The sequence below is a fragment of the Tachypleus tridentatus genome, chromosome 5 (assembly GCF_004210375.1).
Source record: "Tachypleus tridentatus isolate NWPU-2018 chromosome 5, ASM421037v1, whole genome shotgun sequence".
Taxonomy (NCBI): Eukaryota; Metazoa; Arthropoda; class Merostomata; order Xiphosura; family Limulidae; genus Tachypleus; species Tachypleus tridentatus.
The window spans coordinates 20918799-20941292 of NC_134829.1; the positions used below are offsets into that span (position 1 = coordinate 20918799).

At 32.3% G+C, this 22494-nt stretch overlaps 1 protein-coding gene across 1 annotated transcript in view; it reads left to right on the plus strand.

Moving 5' to 3' along the window:
- Positions 1-22494, plus strand: part of LOC143250668 (calcium-activated chloride channel regulator 1-like) — a 71875-nt gene that overhangs the window by 43381 nt on the left and 6000 nt on the right. Inside the window, exons 8-13 of the mRNA XM_076501552.1 lie at positions 7042-7365; positions 7648-7884; positions 13336-13470; positions 13684-13831; positions 16343-16498; positions 18392-18622. Of these exons, the coding sequence (XP_076357667.1) occupies positions 7042-7365; positions 7648-7884; positions 13336-13470; positions 13684-13831; positions 16343-16498; positions 18392-18622 (1231 nt within the window). The remainder of the gene's footprint in view (positions 1-7041; positions 7366-7647; positions 7885-13335; positions 13471-13683; positions 13832-16342; positions 16499-18391; positions 18623-22494) is intronic.

The window sequence follows — 22494 nt, forward strand, 5'->3', positions numbered from 1 at the left end:
TAGATGTAACTTTATAGAAGGTGAAAAATTGTTTACACATTCTAGCTTTTATAGAAATTGGATTACTTTGTTTTAACTAGTCATTTTACATTAAATTAAATAATAATTTTGAGATTTTGTAATCAGCATGATTTGTGCTTTTTAAAATTCTGATACTATTTCCATTTTAGACATTTTTGTGGCATGTTCCACTCAGTAACAATAAACTGATGTTTTATTTGTATTATTGTACATATTTGAATATTTATTACAAAACAGGTAAATTACAGTGAAACAGTAGATGTAACTTCATACAAGCATGTCAAAAGATAAATATTTATTTATTCAAATTAAGTACTACAATAAGCTTCATTGTTTTACAAAGTAGCCTATGTAATAACCTAATTATAATTATTAGTAATGAACCATATTTATTAATGATATTATTTGTATAATTAAATATTAATTAGTAACTGTTTTATAACCTATGTTTAAGCTGCTAATAAACTTAAATGTGAAGCAAGATTCCTCTTCTTGGACAGTTGGTAGAAGAAGAAAAAATCAAACAGGATGATCACATTAATTCTGAGCTTGTTAAGGAAAATCTGTAAAATTTAAAGAATAATAAGACTTCAGAGCCAGATAATATTTCCATAAGGGTCTTGAAAGATGCTTAGGATTTGATATCTGAGTCATTTATTACTATTTTCTCTAACTCCTTGAACAGTGAGCAGATACAAAAGGATTGGAAGCTAACTACTAACTAATATTACACTTCTTTCAAGAGATGTTATAAAAATTGTCATCCCACTTACTTTAGGCCTATTATTTTTAAATCAGTTGGGGTAAAAAGTTTTGGAAAGTATGATAAAAGATGCTTTGCAAAGTCATTTAATAAAGTTTAAAATTTTATTGGATATTCAAAATGGATTCACAAAAAGAAAATCTTGTCTTACAAATCTTTTGACTTTTATTGAAAACGTTACTACACAGGTAAATGAGAGTAAGGGTGTAGATTTGATGTATTTGTATTTTTAGAAGGATTTGACAGGGTGCCACATAAAATACTTGTAAAATTAAATTCTTTGCAGATGTGGGGGATAAAATTTAGCTAATTGAACAGAAGAGTGACTGAATGGAAGAAAGCAAAGGATTATTTTAAATAAAGTCAAACTGAATTAATATCACAAGTGAAGTACCTCATGGCTCAACCTTAGGGCCTTTGTGTTGTTTGATTTACAACAATGAAATAGATGAAAGAATTATCAATAAATTACTTAAATTTTCTGATGGCTGTGAGGAGGATTCTGCTGTTTTACAAAAGGATTTAGACCATTTAGTGAGTTTGGCAAATAGATGGATTTTAATTATAAATATAATTTGGATAGGAAAGACCATAAAAGTATTAGGGAAGAAAAGGATATTTGTGAAGTGGTTGGTGAGTCTCTTAAGCCATCCAAACAGCGTAATGTTGCTTATGGTAAGGTAAATAGGATTTCAGGTTGTATCTACATGAATATTGAATACAAGCTTAAAGAGGTTATAATTTCATTGTACAGGTCACTGGTTAGTTCATATTTGTTGCATTGTTGGAAAGAGTTCAGTAGAAAGTTACTAGAATGGTGCCTGAGATGGAGGGGTTGTCTTATGAGGAAGGGTTGAAATCTCTAAAATTAATTTCTCTTGAAAAAAATAATTACACTGGATCTTATTATCTTATTGAAGTGTTTAAGGTTATTAATGGAATTGATAGTGTTGATGCATCATTTTATTTCATACTTAATGGTGAGAATGATAGGACTTTAAGACACAAGTATAAATTTTGGCAGAGTGAGAGCTATCTTCAGTTAAGGCAGTTTTATTTATTTAACAGTGTGGTTGCCCTTTGGAGAGGGTTGCTTTCAGATGTTGAAGAGGCAACAAATTTAAATGAGTTTGTAAGGAACCTTAATAACTGTATGAGTGATAGAATCTTGATTTAATTTTTTTTACCTTTTAATTTGATTGCTTTATTATTATTTTTGAAATAATTTTAGTTTAGAAGATGGGACAGTCTAGATGGGCCAATAGGCCCCTTATTGTTCCTAAGCATTGTTATGTTAAATCCTGAGAAGGTGATTGATGTGTAGTGACAGGGAATTTAGATTTCATCCTGGATTTTCTTGTGAGAAAGAATGTTGGGTTATGTACGTATCCCATATTTTTCCCTTTAAGTCCTGAATTAACCAACTGTTTCAATGCTTTGTTTTGTTGACTGCTGTGTTAGGTTTTCAAAGTGTGTTATCAGTTAGATGTATAAATAAGCTTCTTTCATCTGTATTTTTAAACTGTGTAGCTCAGATTTCATTATTTGAGTACTAAATTTTATTGTGGGATTTTCTTCTTTTGCATTATCGACTGTTGCAGACAGATTAATATCAGTTTTTTGTATTTGTTATGCTAATAGATTGTGACTTTTATCTTTTTATTTCTCTAATTTATTAGAATTTTTATGTACAAGGTTTATCTTAAATGGTGTTTTTATTTTCCATTAATTGTGTCTTTAGAAGATTTCTTGCATCCTTACTCTCTTTTTTTCTATCTTTTTAGTAACAGTACCCCACCTCTCACGTTTTCTGCCCAAAATGCACAAGTAAGATGATACTCTTTATCCATTCCATAGTTAACCACATAAATTTACCACGCCACCCCTATATTAGCAAGACATCATATGAGTAAAGCATCACTATTAACTGTTGAAACTTCCTCATATGTTAACTCCTTAAACCCAAGTGGATGCTGCTAGCACCTGGCTGACAATCCTAATTTACCAATCAGATGGTGATAATGTCCAATAACATTTTTTGTTATATAAAGTTAATACAATGGAAGTTTTTTAAGATATTATTATGATATTTGTTAGGAAGTCACAAAAATGATTTGAGCAGAACATGGAAAAAATTACAGGTTTAAAGAGTTAATACTCTATTTTTCAAGAAATTATAAGAATAGTCATGATAACGACACAACATTGAGTAATCAGGTTTGATGTATAATCACTAGTGTGCAAACCACTGAAATGCTACATATGTTATACCAGCAGTTTTACAATGATATAACTGAAAGTGTACCCAGCTGACAATCTATGTATATTTCCACATACAATAAGACAAGTACTACTAACAGCAAGAGGACCTAGCCACGGATTCACTATTTATTGCTGATATTAAGTAACATATATACACAGTCTTTTGAAATAATTTCCTGAAAACCTCCACCCTAAAACCCAGGATATGGTGGAGATACATTAGCAAATGATTTGCTATAAGGTTAAACAAACTGCTGACAAAATTTCAGAATTCATGAACCACTCAAACAGACAACATACAGCAATATAGTTCACAAGAGAAATAGAAAAATATAAACTGCCTTTCCTACACAATTTTCCCTCTAATTTTATTTCTACTGGGTGGACTACAAACACTTCTTAGCACTAATTTTCTGTTAATAAACAGTTTTAGATTCCATAGTTTCCAAAGCCCATTCCTCTTTAAAAGCACCTTTTTAAGCAACTGTTGGTACCGTACTCCTGTCTTATTTTTTGGGGATGGTTATATCCTATAGGCTTATTTCTTCCACATGAAGCTATTACTAACTTACTAATTTATGAATGATCAGTTGCTATCAATATGCAGGAACCTGCCAGATTGCTGTGTGACTGCATATATGCACAGCTTAGAGGGAATATCTTTCCTAGACCTGATAGGTACTAAGAAACATAACATATATACTAGAGGCGTTTATAAAAAATCCACCTGTTGGAAATAAGCCCACCTGTAGATTAAAACAATTAACTGTGTAAAGACAGGCATTATAGAATGATAAGCCTTTGGAATTAGCAAATTTTCAATTCAGAAGATAAAGAGAAGGAAAAACACATAATAATAGCATTTTTAGATAAAGAAAAAAATGAATAAAAGAAAATAAAATGAAGAAAAAGAAAGAAAACTGTTGATACATAGCCATATTTCTCTGTATCAGTCGTCTCTCCAAAAACATACAAATAATTTGCAAACAGTATAAAGCCAAAACAGTATTCAGAAGTAAAAAATCATTCAAAATTATTACACACAATAAACCACCTCAAAATCAATAAGTGCAAAACACCATTTACAGTATCTACACTATATTAAAAAAAAAGATCAATAAAAGTCTTAATACAGTAGCACAACTGAAATACAAGACTCAGTAAAACTGATCTATCTTCAATATTGTACCAAAGACCATAAAATAAAATTTAAAAACTGAAATAACATGATACAAACCACACGTGAGAAAAATGTAAGAAGCCTTCTGTATCAACATAATAGAAGACGCATGCATTCAACCAGTGAAAGGCATATATAAAACTAAAATACTCTTTTTGAAATATTTCAAATAGTTCACAAGGTTCAAATCTAGGCTCCTGCTAATTACATCCAGTAGTTCACAAAACTTGTCTGATAAAAACAACAGATTAGCAGCTAATATATTGGATATAAACTAATTAGTATTTATTTACTTTTTCATAATGTTATTATTAAATACTAACCAATAGTCATGCATGGCAATAAAAGATATCAGACCATGAGTACTGTAATAGCTTTGTAATTATAATATTAAAATCATATTATTACTTATTTATATTTATAAGAAATATAATGTTATCTAGATTTCAACATACATAATAATTATGCATTTTAAATAGGTGTTCATGTCATTCGTCATATACTATAATAATTTCATTAGAAAATATGGCTACACCTGTACATTTAGTATTTCTTTTTAACAGTTTTTCATAGTAAGACAGTGAACTGTAATGAACCAAATTTATTATGTTGTGAAGTAACAGATATACAATATTTTGAGGTAATATAAACAAAGATTGTGCTTTGCATTTGATGTTGTTGTTTTGAATTAAGCACAAAGATACACAATGGGCTATCTGTGCTCTGCTCACCACAGGTATTGAAACCCGGATGTTAGCATTGTAAGTCTGCAGACATACCGCTGAGCCACTTGGAGGCATTTTGTGTTTGATAATTGAGTTTTAGGAAAAATAGTGTATGTTTTTGAGCAAAGCTACAGTGGGATATCTATTATGTCTGTTGCAAGTAATTGAATCTCGGATTTTAATGTCATAAGTCTGTAAACTTACCGTTGTCCCATCAAGGAAATGAAAAAAAGAATGTTAGAAATAGCTGTGGAAACAGCAACTAAAATTGTTATAAAAATGCAAGGTTTATGATTTTTTTCTCTGCAGTATGAAAAAGGACTACACTGGCATATATACAGTTAATTGTTGATAGTTTAAAAATGATTGGCTGTTCTTTATTCATTCAAACAGTATCACACCAGTTTAATGACTATAAAGTGTATTATTTCCAGTAGTAATATGATAATGCAATTACGTTTTTCAGGCCAGTAATGCCAAGTTGTACATAAGTTAATTCGTACTGGTGAAGAGTATGCTATGCAACAGTTTGAAGCAAAATTTTATATTTCAATAGGAAATTTATGTATTTAACTGTTCATTAGCAAGATCTTTTCTGAAATGTTGTGTATAAATCATGTAAAAAGCATACTTTATGCCACGTTTTAAGTCTGAGAGCCCTATCTTGATCAGTTTTATTATCTAAAGTACTAGTAATGATCAAGATAGGACTTTCAGATTTAAAACATGTGACATAAAGTATGCTTTTCACATGATTTATACACAACAATCCAGAAGAAATCTTGCCAATAAACAGTTAAATACATATTAGTATGAAGTCGTCTGATTTGATGTGTAGTTGGCTAAAAACCATTGCATGGGAGAGAGAACACTAAACAGCTGAAATTCATATTAGACTCCAACTGATGGGATAAACAGAAGTGTAGAAGGGTACTATTTACAGACGAATATTTATTCATATTGTTTAGCCACAATAAATAATAGTCTATATGATGGCAGAGAGAAAAACATTGTTACATTCAACATACATTTATATCTGCTGGGCAACCAGCACATTCATTTTAGAGATCTGTATAAAATTGATGACACCTTGACAATTGATTGCAAAATCATATTTTTATCCATTGTGACATTCTTTTGGACACAAGACCTCTTAGGAAAGAATCATCTGTAGGGAATAGCTAGGGCAATTAAGAAAGTGATTAAGTTAGTATGGGATTACACACCTTGATTATCAACTTTGGTACACAGAACAGTACAACTGAGAGGTTGACTTGTTAGTCATTAACCATTTAATTGTAGTTATTTAGTGCTTGTGACTGCTTATGATCATCATTTGTGCATTTCCATAATTATTTTAGTAATTTATGATTCTTGTTTTATAAATTTTTTCCATATAATAAAAAACTGTACATAATTTTTTTGTAAATACAACTAGCAGCAAGTTAAAAGTAATTTTTAGTGTAGATTTTGAATTGCATAAATTACCAGGATGCTATTGTATAAAACATTCATAAGTATACATTTTTCAACAAATTAATATAGTTGTAAAATAAAATTAGTTTAAACAATTATTTATTTGCCCACTTAGTTTCTATTTTGAAAGTGGAGCAAGTTATTTATGGGTTCAACCTTGTCTATAATCTCTATTTATAAAAATAAGTCAAATATTAAACTAATCTTCCATGCTTCCCATAAACATTACTTAATTCTTGATCACGAGAAACCCACTTGAAATAAAAATGTTCTCTGCTTTATGAGTAAAAGTGTTGATATCCATACCAGCCATTCTGAGATACATAAACATTACTTAATATTGAATAAATGTTACATATGTAAGTTTGTTTAATAAATTTTTTTCGCTTTAGATTGAAGGAGAAAGAGAAAGAGAGAGGTCTTCAAAAATATCTTGCTTTTATCTTAAGAGTCGTTTACTTCTATTTTGCATAGGAAGTACATCTTTTAATAAAATCAAATCCTATTTAAGCTACTGTTTGTATGGACTGTGGTAATATATTGTTTTCATTTGAATGAATGGTTAACTAGGTGAGAGGTGGTCAAATAATGATTCTTAAATGTTTTTTTTTTAGCTATTTTCTGCAAACAACCAATCCACAGCTGGGAGTATCATAATGTTGGTGACAGCTGGTAATTTAACTGAAAATGAAACGCAGGTACTGAAAGAAAACCTAATTGCAGCCAGTGTACGACTCTTCATAATGTTGTATCACATGTCCGGGAACATCTCGTCTTCTTTTCTAAATTTGGCACACAGCACCATGGGTAAATTGGTTTATGTCAGAGAAGAGAAGCCTGACAGTACTTTATCACTGGTCAATCAAATCAATTTATATGAAGCATTTCAGCATGTTCTGCAGGGTCATTCCTGGGAGTCTTTAATACTCCCAGTAACAGTAAGTCATACAATATCCATACATTAAAAGAAATAATTGAAGTGTTACTTAACTCGTGTAATACTCAGATATAATACATACTTTTTAAATAACCTGTACTGTTATTGGTGGTACTACGTTATACCACTTGATTATATAAATATATTAGATCAAATTAAATATATATTGGATATCAATGACTAGACAAATTAAATATAACCTTTAACCTTTTTTATGCACCTTTGTAGAGACTGTTTCATTTATGAAGGTTTTCATCCTGTAATGTTATTTGTATCTTTATAGATCCTTAAGAACATTGTAAATGGTTCTTCAAATGCATTATCGATAAATATCCCTGTAGACAGGACACTAGGACAAGACCTGAAAGTACAGATTTCCTTCAAGATTATTGACTATCCAACAATTGTCAAAGACAGCATTATATTGACATCTCCAACTAACATAAATTTCACTTCTAAAAGCCCATATTTTAAAGTAGGAGTTGATGACCTTTACATCTTCCACATACCAGAAGCAGAGGCAAGATAAATGTTGTTGTTTTTTCAGAAAAAACTGGGCTTCAGACAAAAAGAATCAGTTACAAATGCAAATCACACATTTCAGAATAGTGTATAATAAATTTTCATAATTCAGTTTTAACAGATATTTTTGGAATTGTAATATAATGAAAGATAAATTACCATTGGAAAATTTGGGGCACAATGTGTGCTTTGCTGTTTCTTAGCTTTGTTTCCTTCCTTATTCAGAACTGACAGAGTGTCATAAACCATATAATCTTCTTTAAAACTTTTGAGTTTTTTCTCTGATTTATATAGATTTTTGTAAAGGTTTTTGACTTGTTTTTTAAAGCTGTAATTAACGTGTTTTGTCATTTCTTGTGTAATTAACTGTGCATGACTTATAATTCTATGTACTTTTATTAGTCTGTGAACTCCAGCAGTTTTTGGTCTATTCCAAATTTTATTCTATCAAGTTTTCATTTAGATTGATTATTTGACATTTCTTGAATACTGAAGGGAGAAAAACTGACTCAACATAATTTTGAAAATAACTGGATTATTAATTTTTTTAATGAGTTTACTTTAATAATAATATCTTGCATTATGGCGTGTTATGAACCTTAATTATCAATTTCTTATGCTTACAATTTATGCATTTGTGATTTACTGTAATTACCAACATAGCTTCTGAAGTTTCTGGGGCACATTTACTTTTGTTCCCCTGACCTCAGGGTTGACATTACCTGTACAGGAGGTGCATCCTTTGGTGTTTGTTGGGTGTCAGCTTCTTCCATGGAGCCTGGACCTTGATACATCTTCAAGTTAATTAAAATGTTTGTGATGAAGATGATTTTAGCTGCTTTTCTTTCTGCTCCTGACTTTGCCATAATCCATAGAGAAGGTTCAATCTTTTAATTACAGCTCCCCCTTGACTCAGCAGAAAGATTTAGGATTACTTCACTACCAACTGGGTTTTGTTATCTGTGGTGGGAGTGCCATGAATGGCTGGTTGGGTAGTTTTGTGCTTGATTACAAATGCACATGCAGTGATGATTGTCCTAAACAGGTTAGTAGCATTTTGAATGTTTCCCTGTTTTCTTGTGTTGTTTCTTTTTGTCTTTAGTGTATGGCATCTCTTCACCTGGCTTGGGTTTTATTTTAATTAAGTTTGTAATAAGTCTATTTTCGACTCCCTCTAGTTTCTGGAAAGCATACTTTAGCTTTTCATAGCTTTATCAGCCATTTCCTTCCTGGGTTCTTTGTTGATGGTACTTGTTAGCATAAGATGCACTGTTTGTAGGGGTTTGTTTTCCCTCAGACACTTATAACTGGCGTCGTTCATGTGTGACTGGTTTCCAGGTAGTCATTCTCTTTCTTTGGAGCTCTATGTTGGTGTAGCCAAGTTGAATATTTTGCTTTTCAATTAAGGTTTTCATTTGTTTGGGTTACTACACATTGGGATAACATACAGTGAAGTGAAGACCAGACTCCACTATTGTGTCGACATCTGTGAAACCTTCTCTTTCATTTCGTGGATTCCTTAGATTTTTCAAGGATACTTATCTTCAAGTCTGGTCACCACCTTCTCCTTCCTTGTCTGCTGTTCTGATCTTTCTCCTTGAAGCCATCCCATCTCAACCAGTCATTTGTTTGAAGCAGTGAGAGACCTTTTCCAGGAAGCTGTCACCCAGATATTTTCAATTTGGCTGGGATTTTACTCTTGGTTTTTCATTGCTCCATGGTAAAACATGGACTGGAAATCTGTCATTGACCTATCCATCTCCTTCAGTTTCTGTAATTCCTTGTTTCTCCATAGAGTTGTTTCTGTCCTTTCACAGGGTTTTCCTTCCAAATTTGTAGATACTCAAGCTTGATGTACCAGATGCATCCCTACCCATTCCCATATCTCTATTCTCAGATTATTTTCTTCGTGTCGTCCAGAGAGAGGTGGTCTGGTTCCAGCTTCTTCCATTTGGGCTTACTGTGGTTCCTTGCATGTTTTGTAGAGTAGTCAAGACATTAGCTTGAAATCTACTTTCATTAAAACTCTAGTCTGAATGACTGACTTCTTCTGGTTTCACCTGTTTGGCAGCTTCCAGTTACACCAGTTTGCTTCCATTACATATTTGATTTTAGAGTATTTGGTCATCAAGGCCTAATCCTTTTATTCTCAGGAGAGGTTCTGTATCTTTTGGCTATGAGGGTTTCTTAGGAAGCGCTTATACTCCTCAATTCCTCGTTCTCAGGCTTTAGGTGTAGTTGCCTTCGGTCAGGTATGGTAGGGCCTTCACTTTTATGCTTTCTCACCTATACATCTCCTTCTTACATACCACTTATCCATACCACTCTCTGTTAAGTCCTTTTGGGAGATCAGTTTTGGCTGGCTTGACTTTGTTTACCTCTCCTGAGACCTCTGTTATTCGTGAGGCTGACTATGACTTCACACCCATTTCCATTTCCCATATTTCTTCCAGGTCAGATGTGGATCACTTCTTTTGTCTTGTGTGAGCTCTGAAGTGCTATGTGGCCTATAGAGCTTCCTTTTATGCTTCCTGTTTTCATTTGTTTCTTCCCTGAAACCCTTTTGTGTTACTTGATCTCTTCCCCCTTCACCCTTGTGGGTTAGGTTAGGTTGTCTTACTCTTCCTTCTCCTGGAAAGGACATCATCTTTATCATATCTTGTATCATCAGATTCAGTATATCACCATGTCTCCAGTGGCTCATTTTTGTTATACTCTGAGGGAGATCCATCAAGGCTGGAATTTGGACCATTCCCCATACCTTTGTCACTTGCTACTTGTGCCTCCTGTTACTTCTTAAGTACATATTGGGATCCCATTCAGTGGAAAGTGTTGCCTCTAAACATGCACTTGGTACTTTTATAGTTATAATACACACTGATTAAATGGGGTGTTATGAGAGGTCACTAGCAGCTTACCTTAATATGTAATATTATGATATGTACTTGGTGAACCAGCATTCATGGACTATCATGAGTTAAGCAGAAGACTATTATTTCCCATCCCTGTTGCTTCTTTGATTGAATAAATCAGGAGCAATCTGTTTTTCAATGTATTCTCAAAACAGCTAGTATGGGTATTAAAAGTTGAATTAAAATAAAGTGCAGAACAACGTTTTGACCTTCTTAGATCATATTCAGGTTAACAAGTTGTTTACAGTTTGTTAAGTTGAAGATGACCTAAGAAGGTTGAAACGTTGTTCTATACTTTAAGTGTTAATACCAATAGCAGCCATCTTGAGAATACATTAAATAATGCTGTGAGTTTATCGTTATCACAAATCTGTTTTTCAAAATAGGTTTTTGCAATAACCCATTTCACTTTCTCTAGTTTGATGCTTCACTGGACTCCCCCCCTGCCTTTTTTACCCTTCCCTTCTTTGAGTAGAGTTTGGGAACCCTTGCTTCTAGCTGCTTGGGTGGTGGACAATGAAGGCTTCTTCATGAGTACAGACCAAAGATAGTAATATCACATAGCACCATGATACCCTCAGAAGAGGGAAATGCTGGGAATATTCTCTTTCTACCTCCAGTTGTTATTTGCTGATGTAGGAGAGAGCTGTACCAACCTATTCTGGATCCTTCTTCTAATACTGGGTTCAGTTTTGTAGTGCATGGTTCCTACAGATGAAGTTTGTAGATGCCCCATTATTTGTAATTCCAGCTCAGTTTCAAGAATATTTTATTTCCATGCTCCTATTGGTTAGCTTGGGGGACTTTGTTTACATTGTAATACTGGTTGTGGGGTGTACAATGGCCTGTTCCTGTGGTTGAACAAGTGTTCCACATTCTCTTTGTAATGCCAAGTGCACAAATTTATTCTTTGTTCTTAAGGTTAAGTTGAAATGATTCTCATCCTGCTCATAATACTGAATATAAAATGACTCCTTGTTCTTACCTATTAAGTCTGGGTTTGGTTTGATGTCCTGTGGTTGATTTGGAAGTTTGTCCAAGAGTTGCTGTTTGCTTGCTTTCTCATCATAATTCCTGTTGCTTGAAATATTGTATAACCACAAACATTGATTTGATGTGATGTGAGATTCTCTGCCTGGTTAAACCAAAGATAGGACATTGAACTTCGTCTTTATGGTTGGGGCTGAGTAAATACCCGGTAATATGTTGTGTTGTTTATTTACACCTATTACGTTGTTTATCAAGGCCCTTAATTTACTAGTTTAGTCTTCAATGCCACCTATTTCACAACACTTAACTTTTTCGAGAATGAAAAGCATACCTATTCCAGAAGTGATACAGCTCCCCACATGTGCACACACTTGTTTGATACTCTACAGATGCTTTCTCACACTTCTGTTTCATAGAATCAAGATAAACACAAACAACAAATATTACTTCATCTGGTTATTTAACAAATGGACACCCATTATCATTTGTAAGCTATCTACAAATTCAACACATGCATGATACTGCACAAAGGGAAGTAACACTAGCTGTACTGTTATATGCAAGTTCAGCTGGTATATATTTGAAGACGAACAACGTCAAGTCATTTCCAAATGACTAGGGCTATATGCTGCCAATTTTGATTTGAATCACTGAATACTGAAGACAATTGGCTGGCAGCACTTATGTATTAATGTTTATTGGGCTATTTTTCTATATCATTCAACTAACTCAATCATCATATAATAATGCCTCATAAATAAGGATCATGGGTTAAATATCTAATGTCACATAATATGTCATAATGGTATTATAATGCCATGGACAATTCATCTATTCACTGCTAAAATATTACCCCAAGATTTGACTGTGGGTCTGCCAGCCAGTTTCTTCAACTCATTAAGCATTTCAAAATTACAAACAGTGGCAAATAGTCTCAGTAGCTTTACCATAACTTAAAAACAAATATAAGTTCCCCATATCAGAAAGGGCAATCATGTTTGGTGACAATGGGAATTAAGTCTCTCATATAATTAAGTAATCTTCCTATTCACACAGCTTTACTAGCCCAAAACTGAACTAAAATTTGGTTTAGGTCGAAACATAATACTGAAAAATCATTAGTGGGAATATTTTGATTACTTGAGTAATTAAGGATAATTAAAAATAATAAGAATAAAAAAAAAACATTTTGATTATTTTATATTCACAAGTCACGGCATTAAGCTGAACTGAATTAATCAAAAATGATAAAGACATTGATAATGACAGTATTTCAGTTACTTGGATACTGGATAATTAGAATAACAGGAAACACTTATTTTGTTTAGGTAATTATCTTCATAACATTAATCAATTTGATCATAATTGGAAACTAATTAATATAAGCAATGCTTATAAGTAATTGTCTAATTATCTAGCTACAGCTGTATGTATTTGTTTTTGTTTTGAATTAAACTTGAATACTTACAAGTTATTTTAGTATTGTTTGGAACATTTCATGTGTGTTGGTCTATCATACATTAATTTTTCTGTATGTGTGTGTGTAGGAAGGACTGTGGCATTTGGAAGGCAATATTTCAGGAGAAGAGAAACATCCAACAGTGATATATGTAACTGCCAGACATAAGACTGGAGAAAAACCTCTCACTCTTAAAGCTTCCTTAAACAGTGATGTTCATGAGGTATATTAGTTTTTATTTACACGTGTTAAACTAATTGTTTTAATATCTTACACAAGATTAAATTTTAATATGCCATAATTTAAACTATTTACATATGCTACTGAATCATGACTGGCTCTAAACTTCAGGTATGTGCTTTCAGATTGGTTGTCAGCACTTTAACAAAGATAGTATTCTTACAAGGTTAACTTACCTTCATATTTTATTTTTCAGTTTGACCCTGCACAAATTCCACCTCCTATTATTTTTGCTCATGTACAGCATGGCAACAATCCAGTAGTAGGAGCAAATGTTATTGCTACCATTTACCACCCAAATGGACAGAAGGATTCCTTTGAACTGCTCGACAATGGTATAGGCGGTATGTGTGAAATTGGTTTCTGTAAGATTCAAACCTAAAAAAATATACAGGTATAGACTATTGGTGAAAGTTTACCCTCACGAAAAAAACAAATTTGGAAAACTCACATATTGAGGAATGTTAATGATAGTCTTTAGGCTTGGAGAAAGTATGGGAAGATTTATACTTAGAAAATACATATCATTAAAAAGAAAAACAAGATGCACTCTAATCCATATGAAACAAACTGGTACTAATTTTCAAAAATTTTAGCTTGTTAAACTGACAACGGATCATACAGTTACAGCAGTTCACCCAACTATGTCCAGAAAAGAATAGTTTGTAAAAGAAAAGTTTTCAGGTATGCTTCAGTGACTGACTTAGTTTATAACTGTCTTTTTAAACAGGGTTTTGAAAAGTCATAAATTTTCATTAATTCTGATCTCACCCTCAAAGCACATACCACAATGATCATTTTGTTAGACCTATGATACCATGACCATGATTCAATGCCATCATTTCCAAGGGCATGGGTCAAGCTAAAGTGTAGGGGTAATATGGAAGTTTGCACATGTTTCTTTGAGCTGGTACTTAACTTCTTCTTAAATGTATAAAATGGGAATGACCACTAATGTTTTAGCCTTGTAGTCTAAGACTGTACATAAAATACTATATAATTTTTTTTTAATCTTAACAGTATGGTATTAGCATTATCTGCTCTCCCTAGTCCTGGGAAGAGATAATGCTCCTTGGCTTCAAGAGTCAGATGCCAGCCACTATTCTACCATTGTATAACTTTCATGACCAGTAATATGTTAAGTATTATATGAGTAATAAAGACTGCTGTATTTTTGAGCTATTTCTTTTTTTTCTAGCCCCCCAATAGCATTGCAGTATGTCTGTGAACTTACAGTTATAGAAACCGGGTTTTGATACCCACAGTGGGCAGAATACAGATAGCCCATTGCATAGTTTTGTGCTTAACTAAATAAACCTTTGTTTCTGAATTCATGTAATTTTTTTGCAGTACATCTCTAGGCATCCATGTCTTCTCAAATTTAGTCACCACTCCTACAATGAGTATGAAATTTAAAATAAATTACTCACTATCAAGTCGTCATCACTCAGACGAAACATAACTTTTATAGCCTTCAATCTTATTTGGTTAAAGAACCATCAAATAGAAAATCAGACCCTTCTTACCCCACTCACATCATCTGTTTTAGGATTTATAAATAGTTAATATTATATTATTTATAACCAATAGAGAACCAAGGTTTATGTCTAACAGGTAATGTATCATATTATGTTGTTTTCTAAACAGAATTGTCAATTCCTCTTTTAGTACAAGCTTTGTTTCCATGGGAAACTTGTTGATTAGCTTCAATGAATTTGTAATGGCTCTTTTCACGTATATTGAGAGCCAGAAAAATTATTATAGTTAAAGGACATTGCCTGATTTCGCATGATATTATTATATGTTCTTTGATGCATTACTAAAGTAAATAAAATTTATTTAGTGTACTACTACCATTAGTATAAAAAAACGTGGGGTTAAGTGTTAGTAACAGTAAAATAAAGAAGGTCCAAGTAAGTACCTTATTTCTTGTTTTTCATATGTATTCTTTAATTATTACTATAAAAGTAAATAAAATGTAAAAATAGGAATTTCTATAGATTAGTTAAGATTAGATTAGGTAAAATAAATAATATTATAATAAAGTTTCATGAGGCATGCATGTAAGCTGCTCTGAATAGCTTGTGAGTAATGTAACTTGATAGCATTACATGAGCACTATGTTTACCAGATGATTTACAACTTATAATGGCACAAGTAGTAGTTAGACATGGTTCAAAGAAAAATAAAACAATAAAATTTAAGTATAAGTTATCAGTATTAACTTATGAGTTATAAGTATTAAGTATACTGTTATGAAAGCTATTTACAATAAACACACTTAATTTCATGTTACAGTTTGAAGTCATTCTAGAAAGAAAAAAGGGTAATTTATACTTACTTTGATTTCTTTTATAGTTAATAGATTGGACAAATTGACCAACCTTGCATAGAATTAGGGTAGAGAAAATAATATATAGTATATAAATATTTACTGAAAACAAATGTTTCAAACATATTTAAGATGTTTTAGAGATTACACAAATGAAATTTGAATTTTTTGGGGATGAAGAACAGAATTTTTAATGATAACGTGAAAATCACTTTGCACGTGGACTATTAATGAAACAGGCTCTATATATATTCACAAACATATCATTATCAAAAATATTTCTTTAAAAAATCTGATAAGTAATCTAATGTTTTTCAAATGCCTACCAGATTTTAGTAAGATATACATGCTGTATTAAACATTATCGTATAAATACTTAATGAGTGTAAATTTGTATACTGAGACTGTTGCAAAATGGTTAAACCATGGATTATTCTTCAGTAAGTACATTTTCAATTGAAAACAAAAACTGTTGGAACTTCTAAGTGGTTCACCTCATCATTTATCTTTTATATATCTGTAGATCCTGATATAACTAAAGGAGATGGCGTTTACTCTCGTTATCTCACAACCATTTCAACAGCAGGACATTATACGTTAACCATTTCTGCCAACTCTAATAATGGAACAGCCAAAGTTTTGCATGGTGGAAGTAGTGGAGTAATGCCCAAAAATCCAAGTATGCACTAATTTCCTTGCTTCTAAAATAGTTGAACTTATTTTACCTACACACTTTCAAAATATAAAAATTGGTATTTAGTTATATTTATTTATGTGTCAATTAAATTACCTTGTGAATGCTATCATTAGTATTTGTATAAATTACCACCTTACAGCAGTGTCAACTTGTAAACACTATCAAAAGTGTTTGTGTATTTGAATCTATGAAACTAAGAAACTTCTTTATAGACATCTTTTACTTTTGCTTTGTATATCCTTTTAAATCTTTAGTAGAATGTACAGAATTGATATACCTTTATAAAAAATCTAAGTTCTGCATATCCTTCCTGTTTTAAAAAAATTGGTCAAAATCTATGGTATATGTTTTCAAAATGCAGAACGTTTAAACTGTGGCATATGTGGGTTGATGTGTAATATTGACCGTTAATAATTTTAAATTAACTGAAGAAAAGTTTTTCTTTAATCTTGTAGAACACATATCACAGAAATAGACAAGTACATCAGTAGAACAGGACACTAGTAATATCACAAAGGTCAAAAGTTTCTATAGTAGTAATAATGTAAAATTTCACAAGTTCCCTTAGTAAAACACTTTTAACATACCTATCCTTTGTTCTTAACACTTTGCTGTTTAACAACTAAGAATCTATTGGAAATATTAAAAATATAAATAATAAAATGGTATTTACTGTAATGCTCTCTTTAATATACATGAAATATTGTTTTCATATATCCTTGAGAATGAATTAAGTTTATTTTTTGGTTAATATTAATCTGTTGATTCAGAAGTTAAAAGCTTATTGGCTTTTATCAATAAATAATTAAAGAGCTTAAGGACAAAAGAATAAGTGTAAAAAATGTGACTGAGCAACTAAAGAATTTATTCGACGCTTTCAGTTCTTAATATTTAACTCTATATTTTGTCAGGAAATCTGGTAAGATGTATGAAATGAACACTATATGTCATATATTTTCCTTAGCTTGTCATAGAGGCCTGGCATGGCCAAGTGGTTAAGGAGCTTGATTCACAATCTTATGGTTGTGGGTTCAAATCCTTGTCTCACCAAACATGTCTGCCCTTTCAGCTGTAACAGCATTATCATAGATGGTCAATTCTATTATTTGTTGGTAAAGAGTTAGCAGTTAATGGTGAAAACTAGCTGCGTTACTTCCAGTCTTTCACTAATAAATTATGGACAGTTAGCATAGATAGCTGCATTACTTCTGGTCTTTCACTAATAAATTAGGGACAGTTAGCTTAGATAGCTGCGTTACTTCTAGTCTTTTACTAATAAATTAGGAACAGTTAGCATACATAGCTGCATTACTTCTAGTCTTTTACTAATAAATTAGGGACAGTTAGCTTAGATAGCTGCATTACTTCTGGTCTTTCACTAATAAATTAGGAACAGTTAGCATACATAGCTGCATTACTTCTAGTCTTTCACTAATAAATTAGGGACAGTTAGCTTAGATAGCTGCATTACTTCTAGTCTTTCACTAATAAATTAGGAACAGTTAGCATACATAGCTGCATTACTTCTAGTCTTTCACTAATAAATTAAGGACAGTTAGCAAAGATAGCTGCATTACTTCTAGTCTTTCATTAATAAATTAGGGACAGTTAGCATAGATAGCCCTTATGTAGCTTTGCTTGAAAATCATAACAAATAAAGAAGCTTTTCATAAATTCTTTTCAACTATTAATACATGAAATATTTTTATAAACGGGGAAATTACTTAAATAGAATATATTTAAGTTATTTAGTATATTAATTTTTAAGAAATATGATGTATAATTTTAGTTTAACGTTTTGCAACATTTTGTCATGTATAATATTTATTGTTATTTGTATTGTATGTGTTTGACAGTTATTTTACTTTGTCTCAGATCTTCTCAGTTACTGTTGTGGAAGTTTTGTTCCAGAAGATGGAGCTTTACCAACAGGAAAATTCATGAGACAGATGAATTATGGAAGTTTTTATGTGACCAGTGATAAAACAGGAGATATATATCCACCAAACAGAATTTCAGATTTCAGAGTAATACAAGTAGACAACACAAATAAACGAGTAAAATTAAAGTGGACTTCACCAGGAAATGATTATGACAGTGGGCAAGGTAATTAGATTTTAATATAAAATGTTTACTTGATTCTTAAATGTGTCTTATAATGTTGCTCAACTACAAAATAAAATAGTTGAATAGTTAAACACAGTAGTTTAGTTAAAACTTTCTGTCAATTTTGCTGACTAATATTTACATCATTCATATGATATACATAATAAGATTGTAATTAAATTCTTTTGTAAATCTGAAGGCTAAGCTAATTACTTACCATATGTTTAGCTATCTTAAGCTTGAGAGATGATTCACGGATGAACAAAAGAACTCACAAAAATAAATTAAAGTTACTAGAATGATATAATTCACATGCAGCCCAGTTACTTAGTTAAACATAACAATAAAATCAGGTCCCACTGGATTTGTAAACAGATTGTGTCTTGCAAATTTATTAAATAGAAACATACAGTCTTGTTTGATTTTCATACATCAGTATCCCTCAAAGTGGATTCCTGTATGTGCTGAGGGGACCTCCAGAGAAGGTTTTGTATTTTCAGTTTACCTTATCTTAGTTGTAAACATCCACTCATGTTTGCCATGCATGGCAACAGATGAGAGGATCGTGGTGGTTGAACATAAAAACGCTGCTTTGGCCTTGAATTCCTATAGACTTGCAGCCATGGGGTTGCTCCTCCAGGGTCAATCGGCTGGTGATTTTGGTCCAGGGTAAACAGATTACTAGTGTAGAATGTTTACAATTGGTGTTGTGGACTTTATATCTGATACTGGGGTTTGGATGTAGTGCTCATAAAACAAACCCTGGCATTGCTACAGTGTCCTTGTTTGGCATTGCAGTGTTTCCCCTTGTAGGGTTATATGATGGGTAGAGTCAGTGGGCACTGAATATCTCTTCTTTTGTTATGGATTCCCCTATTCCAAATAAAAATAAAAAAACAGCTCATTGGTAAATGACTGCATCTTGAAGACTCTGAACAGTTTTCACCTTCATCTACACCTGTACCTCATTTTCTCATATTACATTTTTTTGTCAGACAAATCTTTAGGGCAATTGTTTCCCTTTTTCATTCAGAAGGGCCTAGAGGGGCTTTCTGGCTCTCTTTAATAGGTTAAAAGCTACATTTTGGGGTGGAAACATTTACCACAAAACACAATGAACTCCTTTCGCATTCGAAAGTCATTGGGGGTTATACCCATTGAGGATACTCCCCATGCTAATTTGAAAGATTTGAAGAACATCCCTGGGTCAGAGATCTTTATTGGTTTCTCCACCCAAGAAGTTCCTGCAGTGAGGGTATCTCCACTCACAAAGATGAAATTATGCTGCCTACCAGTGTTCTAATTTTGATGCTTACATCATCACGTTTACCCACTACTCTCAAGGTGGGTTATCTGAACTGTAAGACAGAGCTCCTGCACACAAAAGTGGACTAAATTCTATAACTTTCCATTTCTTTCTTTTACCATATCCAGTAAAGTTTCATGAATGACTTTCCAGGATTTTTATCTACTTTAAAACATACATATATAGTAAAAATTACCCAAAATATACTCTGTGGCATATACATTTATTCAAGCCAAAATTCTCCAAAACAAATTAACACCAATATCAAAGAAGTAGAACCTCAAAATAAGTCAAGACCTACTAAGTTAAAACACATAAACTCGTAATATGATGTATTTCTGGCATTCTCATAGGAACTGTTTAAGCGTTATTCAAAACATCAAACATGAAAACAATAACAATCAAAATGTTCATCTCAAATGACTATATTCGGTATTATTTAATGTTTTTGATTCAGTTTTCAGCTGTTGCTCCAAATTGCTGATTGCATTTGTATTTAAAAGCTTCAAAAAGTCAAACAGTAATGTAACAGTCATTATGTTGCACCTAATGACACTCTCAGGTCATTGTTATAACATCATTGTGATAAACTGGATTTAACATATCAAACACATTTTTTCAGTTCTTCCTTTAATTTTTGGATTGCAATATTCAGATTATATATTTCATCTTTCTTTTTAGTAACTGCTTGTCTTAGTGCATTAGACACTACAATTAATGATTTCATTTTCTGACTGGATTCTACCATTATAAATTTTTGGTTAGCACTGTTTATCATGGCAGTTACATCTTCTTGTAGTCTCTGTGTTTTAGCTTTATTTTCACTTAGTTAATCTTTGATAGCTTTCCATTTTTGGACCAAAGGTAGTACTTGAATTTTCTTCTTTCCTCTCTTCTAGATGCTGTCTGTATTTCTTTCTGACTGCTGCTACATTCTCTAGGAGAGCTGATATTACTTTGAAATTATACATACCACCAATCAAATCAATATAGTCTATCACTTTCCCCCTGAACAAGTAAAGAAACCTTTACATATTCTCAAATGAAATATCTTTACTTATGGAGAACCCCCACTCCACACTGGCTCGTCCATGAGATAGAATTAGTAGAAGTTTAAAAACTTTCCAAACTGTTGAATTTGGAGTTTCTTTTTCTTACATAATTATGCAGGAATGAATCCACTTAGTGGATCATAATCTCTAATATAATGATTGTCAGAACTAGATAAGGTTTTTACACTGGCTGTAAAGTCATAGTATTCTTTCTTGACAGTTTCACTTGTCCCTTTGTCCAGATGCCGTAGTTAAATCAGCTTCTCTAACAGAATTTTAAAGTGATATTTGCAAACATCTGGCTTATCAACAATTTTGTTAGGGCTGAGACAGTCTAAATATTGAGCAAATGTAAAGATGATTGGTGTTTTCTCAATTAAATGTTTCACAACAGTGTATAAAAATTCCTTACATTTCATACGGAACTGCAGGACTGATAAGTCCATAACATCCTGAATGTTTTGTAATATAGACTAGGCTTTAAACTCAAGATCAATCTTCTTGGAGCTGACATGATTACTAGAGTCTTGCACATCTATTTTCAGGAGTTTTGTAACACTAAGCATATTTAATAAATTGTTTCATCAATTTCATGATGACCACAGAGAAATTGTGCCAGAGGATATGAACTCTGAAATATCTCTAGAAATGGTGTCATAACACCTGCTGTGGCCTCAAAAAAATGCCAAGTGAGCCAATTTAAACTCATCTGACATTGCCTCTTTGACAGTAAGATATGACTGCCTAGAAGGTTCATTTGTTTTCTTGTGCAGCTTTAATAAATTTAATTACATTTGACCATATATCAGTAGATCTTGCAAGAACAGGTGTATTCTCAAAATAAGGATGGTTGGATTTAATTTGTTCTACATTCTCCTCATAATTATGGGAGCAGGAGGTGTTTCCTAGCTTCTCAGGTTAGAATTTCTGTTCATAATTCCAGGATGGATAGTCTTTTTATTCTAAGGTTCTATAATTTGAACTTTGGTTTGATGCATTTTGCACTTCCTCAAGTTGGGGTGAGGGATTGTACACTTTTGTGTTGCATGCCTTGTCTCCATAATTCTGGTGGTTCGACATGCAACATTCTTTAACTTTTAGGTACAGTTCCAATAATAAAACAAAACTAATGAAATACCATATTGTAGCCTTCGTGCCCTAGCCACTACACTTTGGGTCCACAGTTCTAAAATCCAACTGCAAGACATGGAATTTCATCTTCCTGGTTAGGGCTTGGATGAATCCTATAGATTAAGTACAATATTTCATCAAATGTGAGGGATCTGTACATCAACTGGCCAAATGGCCATAACCAGATGCATCTGGTATTGCAGGAGGAGGCCAGTTCTGGTATAGTTGTCTCTAACTTCTTGTTTTTTTCTCATGGTTTTTCATCTGTGTCCAGTCAGACTTTACCAGCCAGGAATTAGATTTCATGTTGTTCAGAACAAGAGCATACCTGTTCCAGAAGTGGTGTAGATTCCACTAGTGTGCTATTATTGTGTCTCATATTT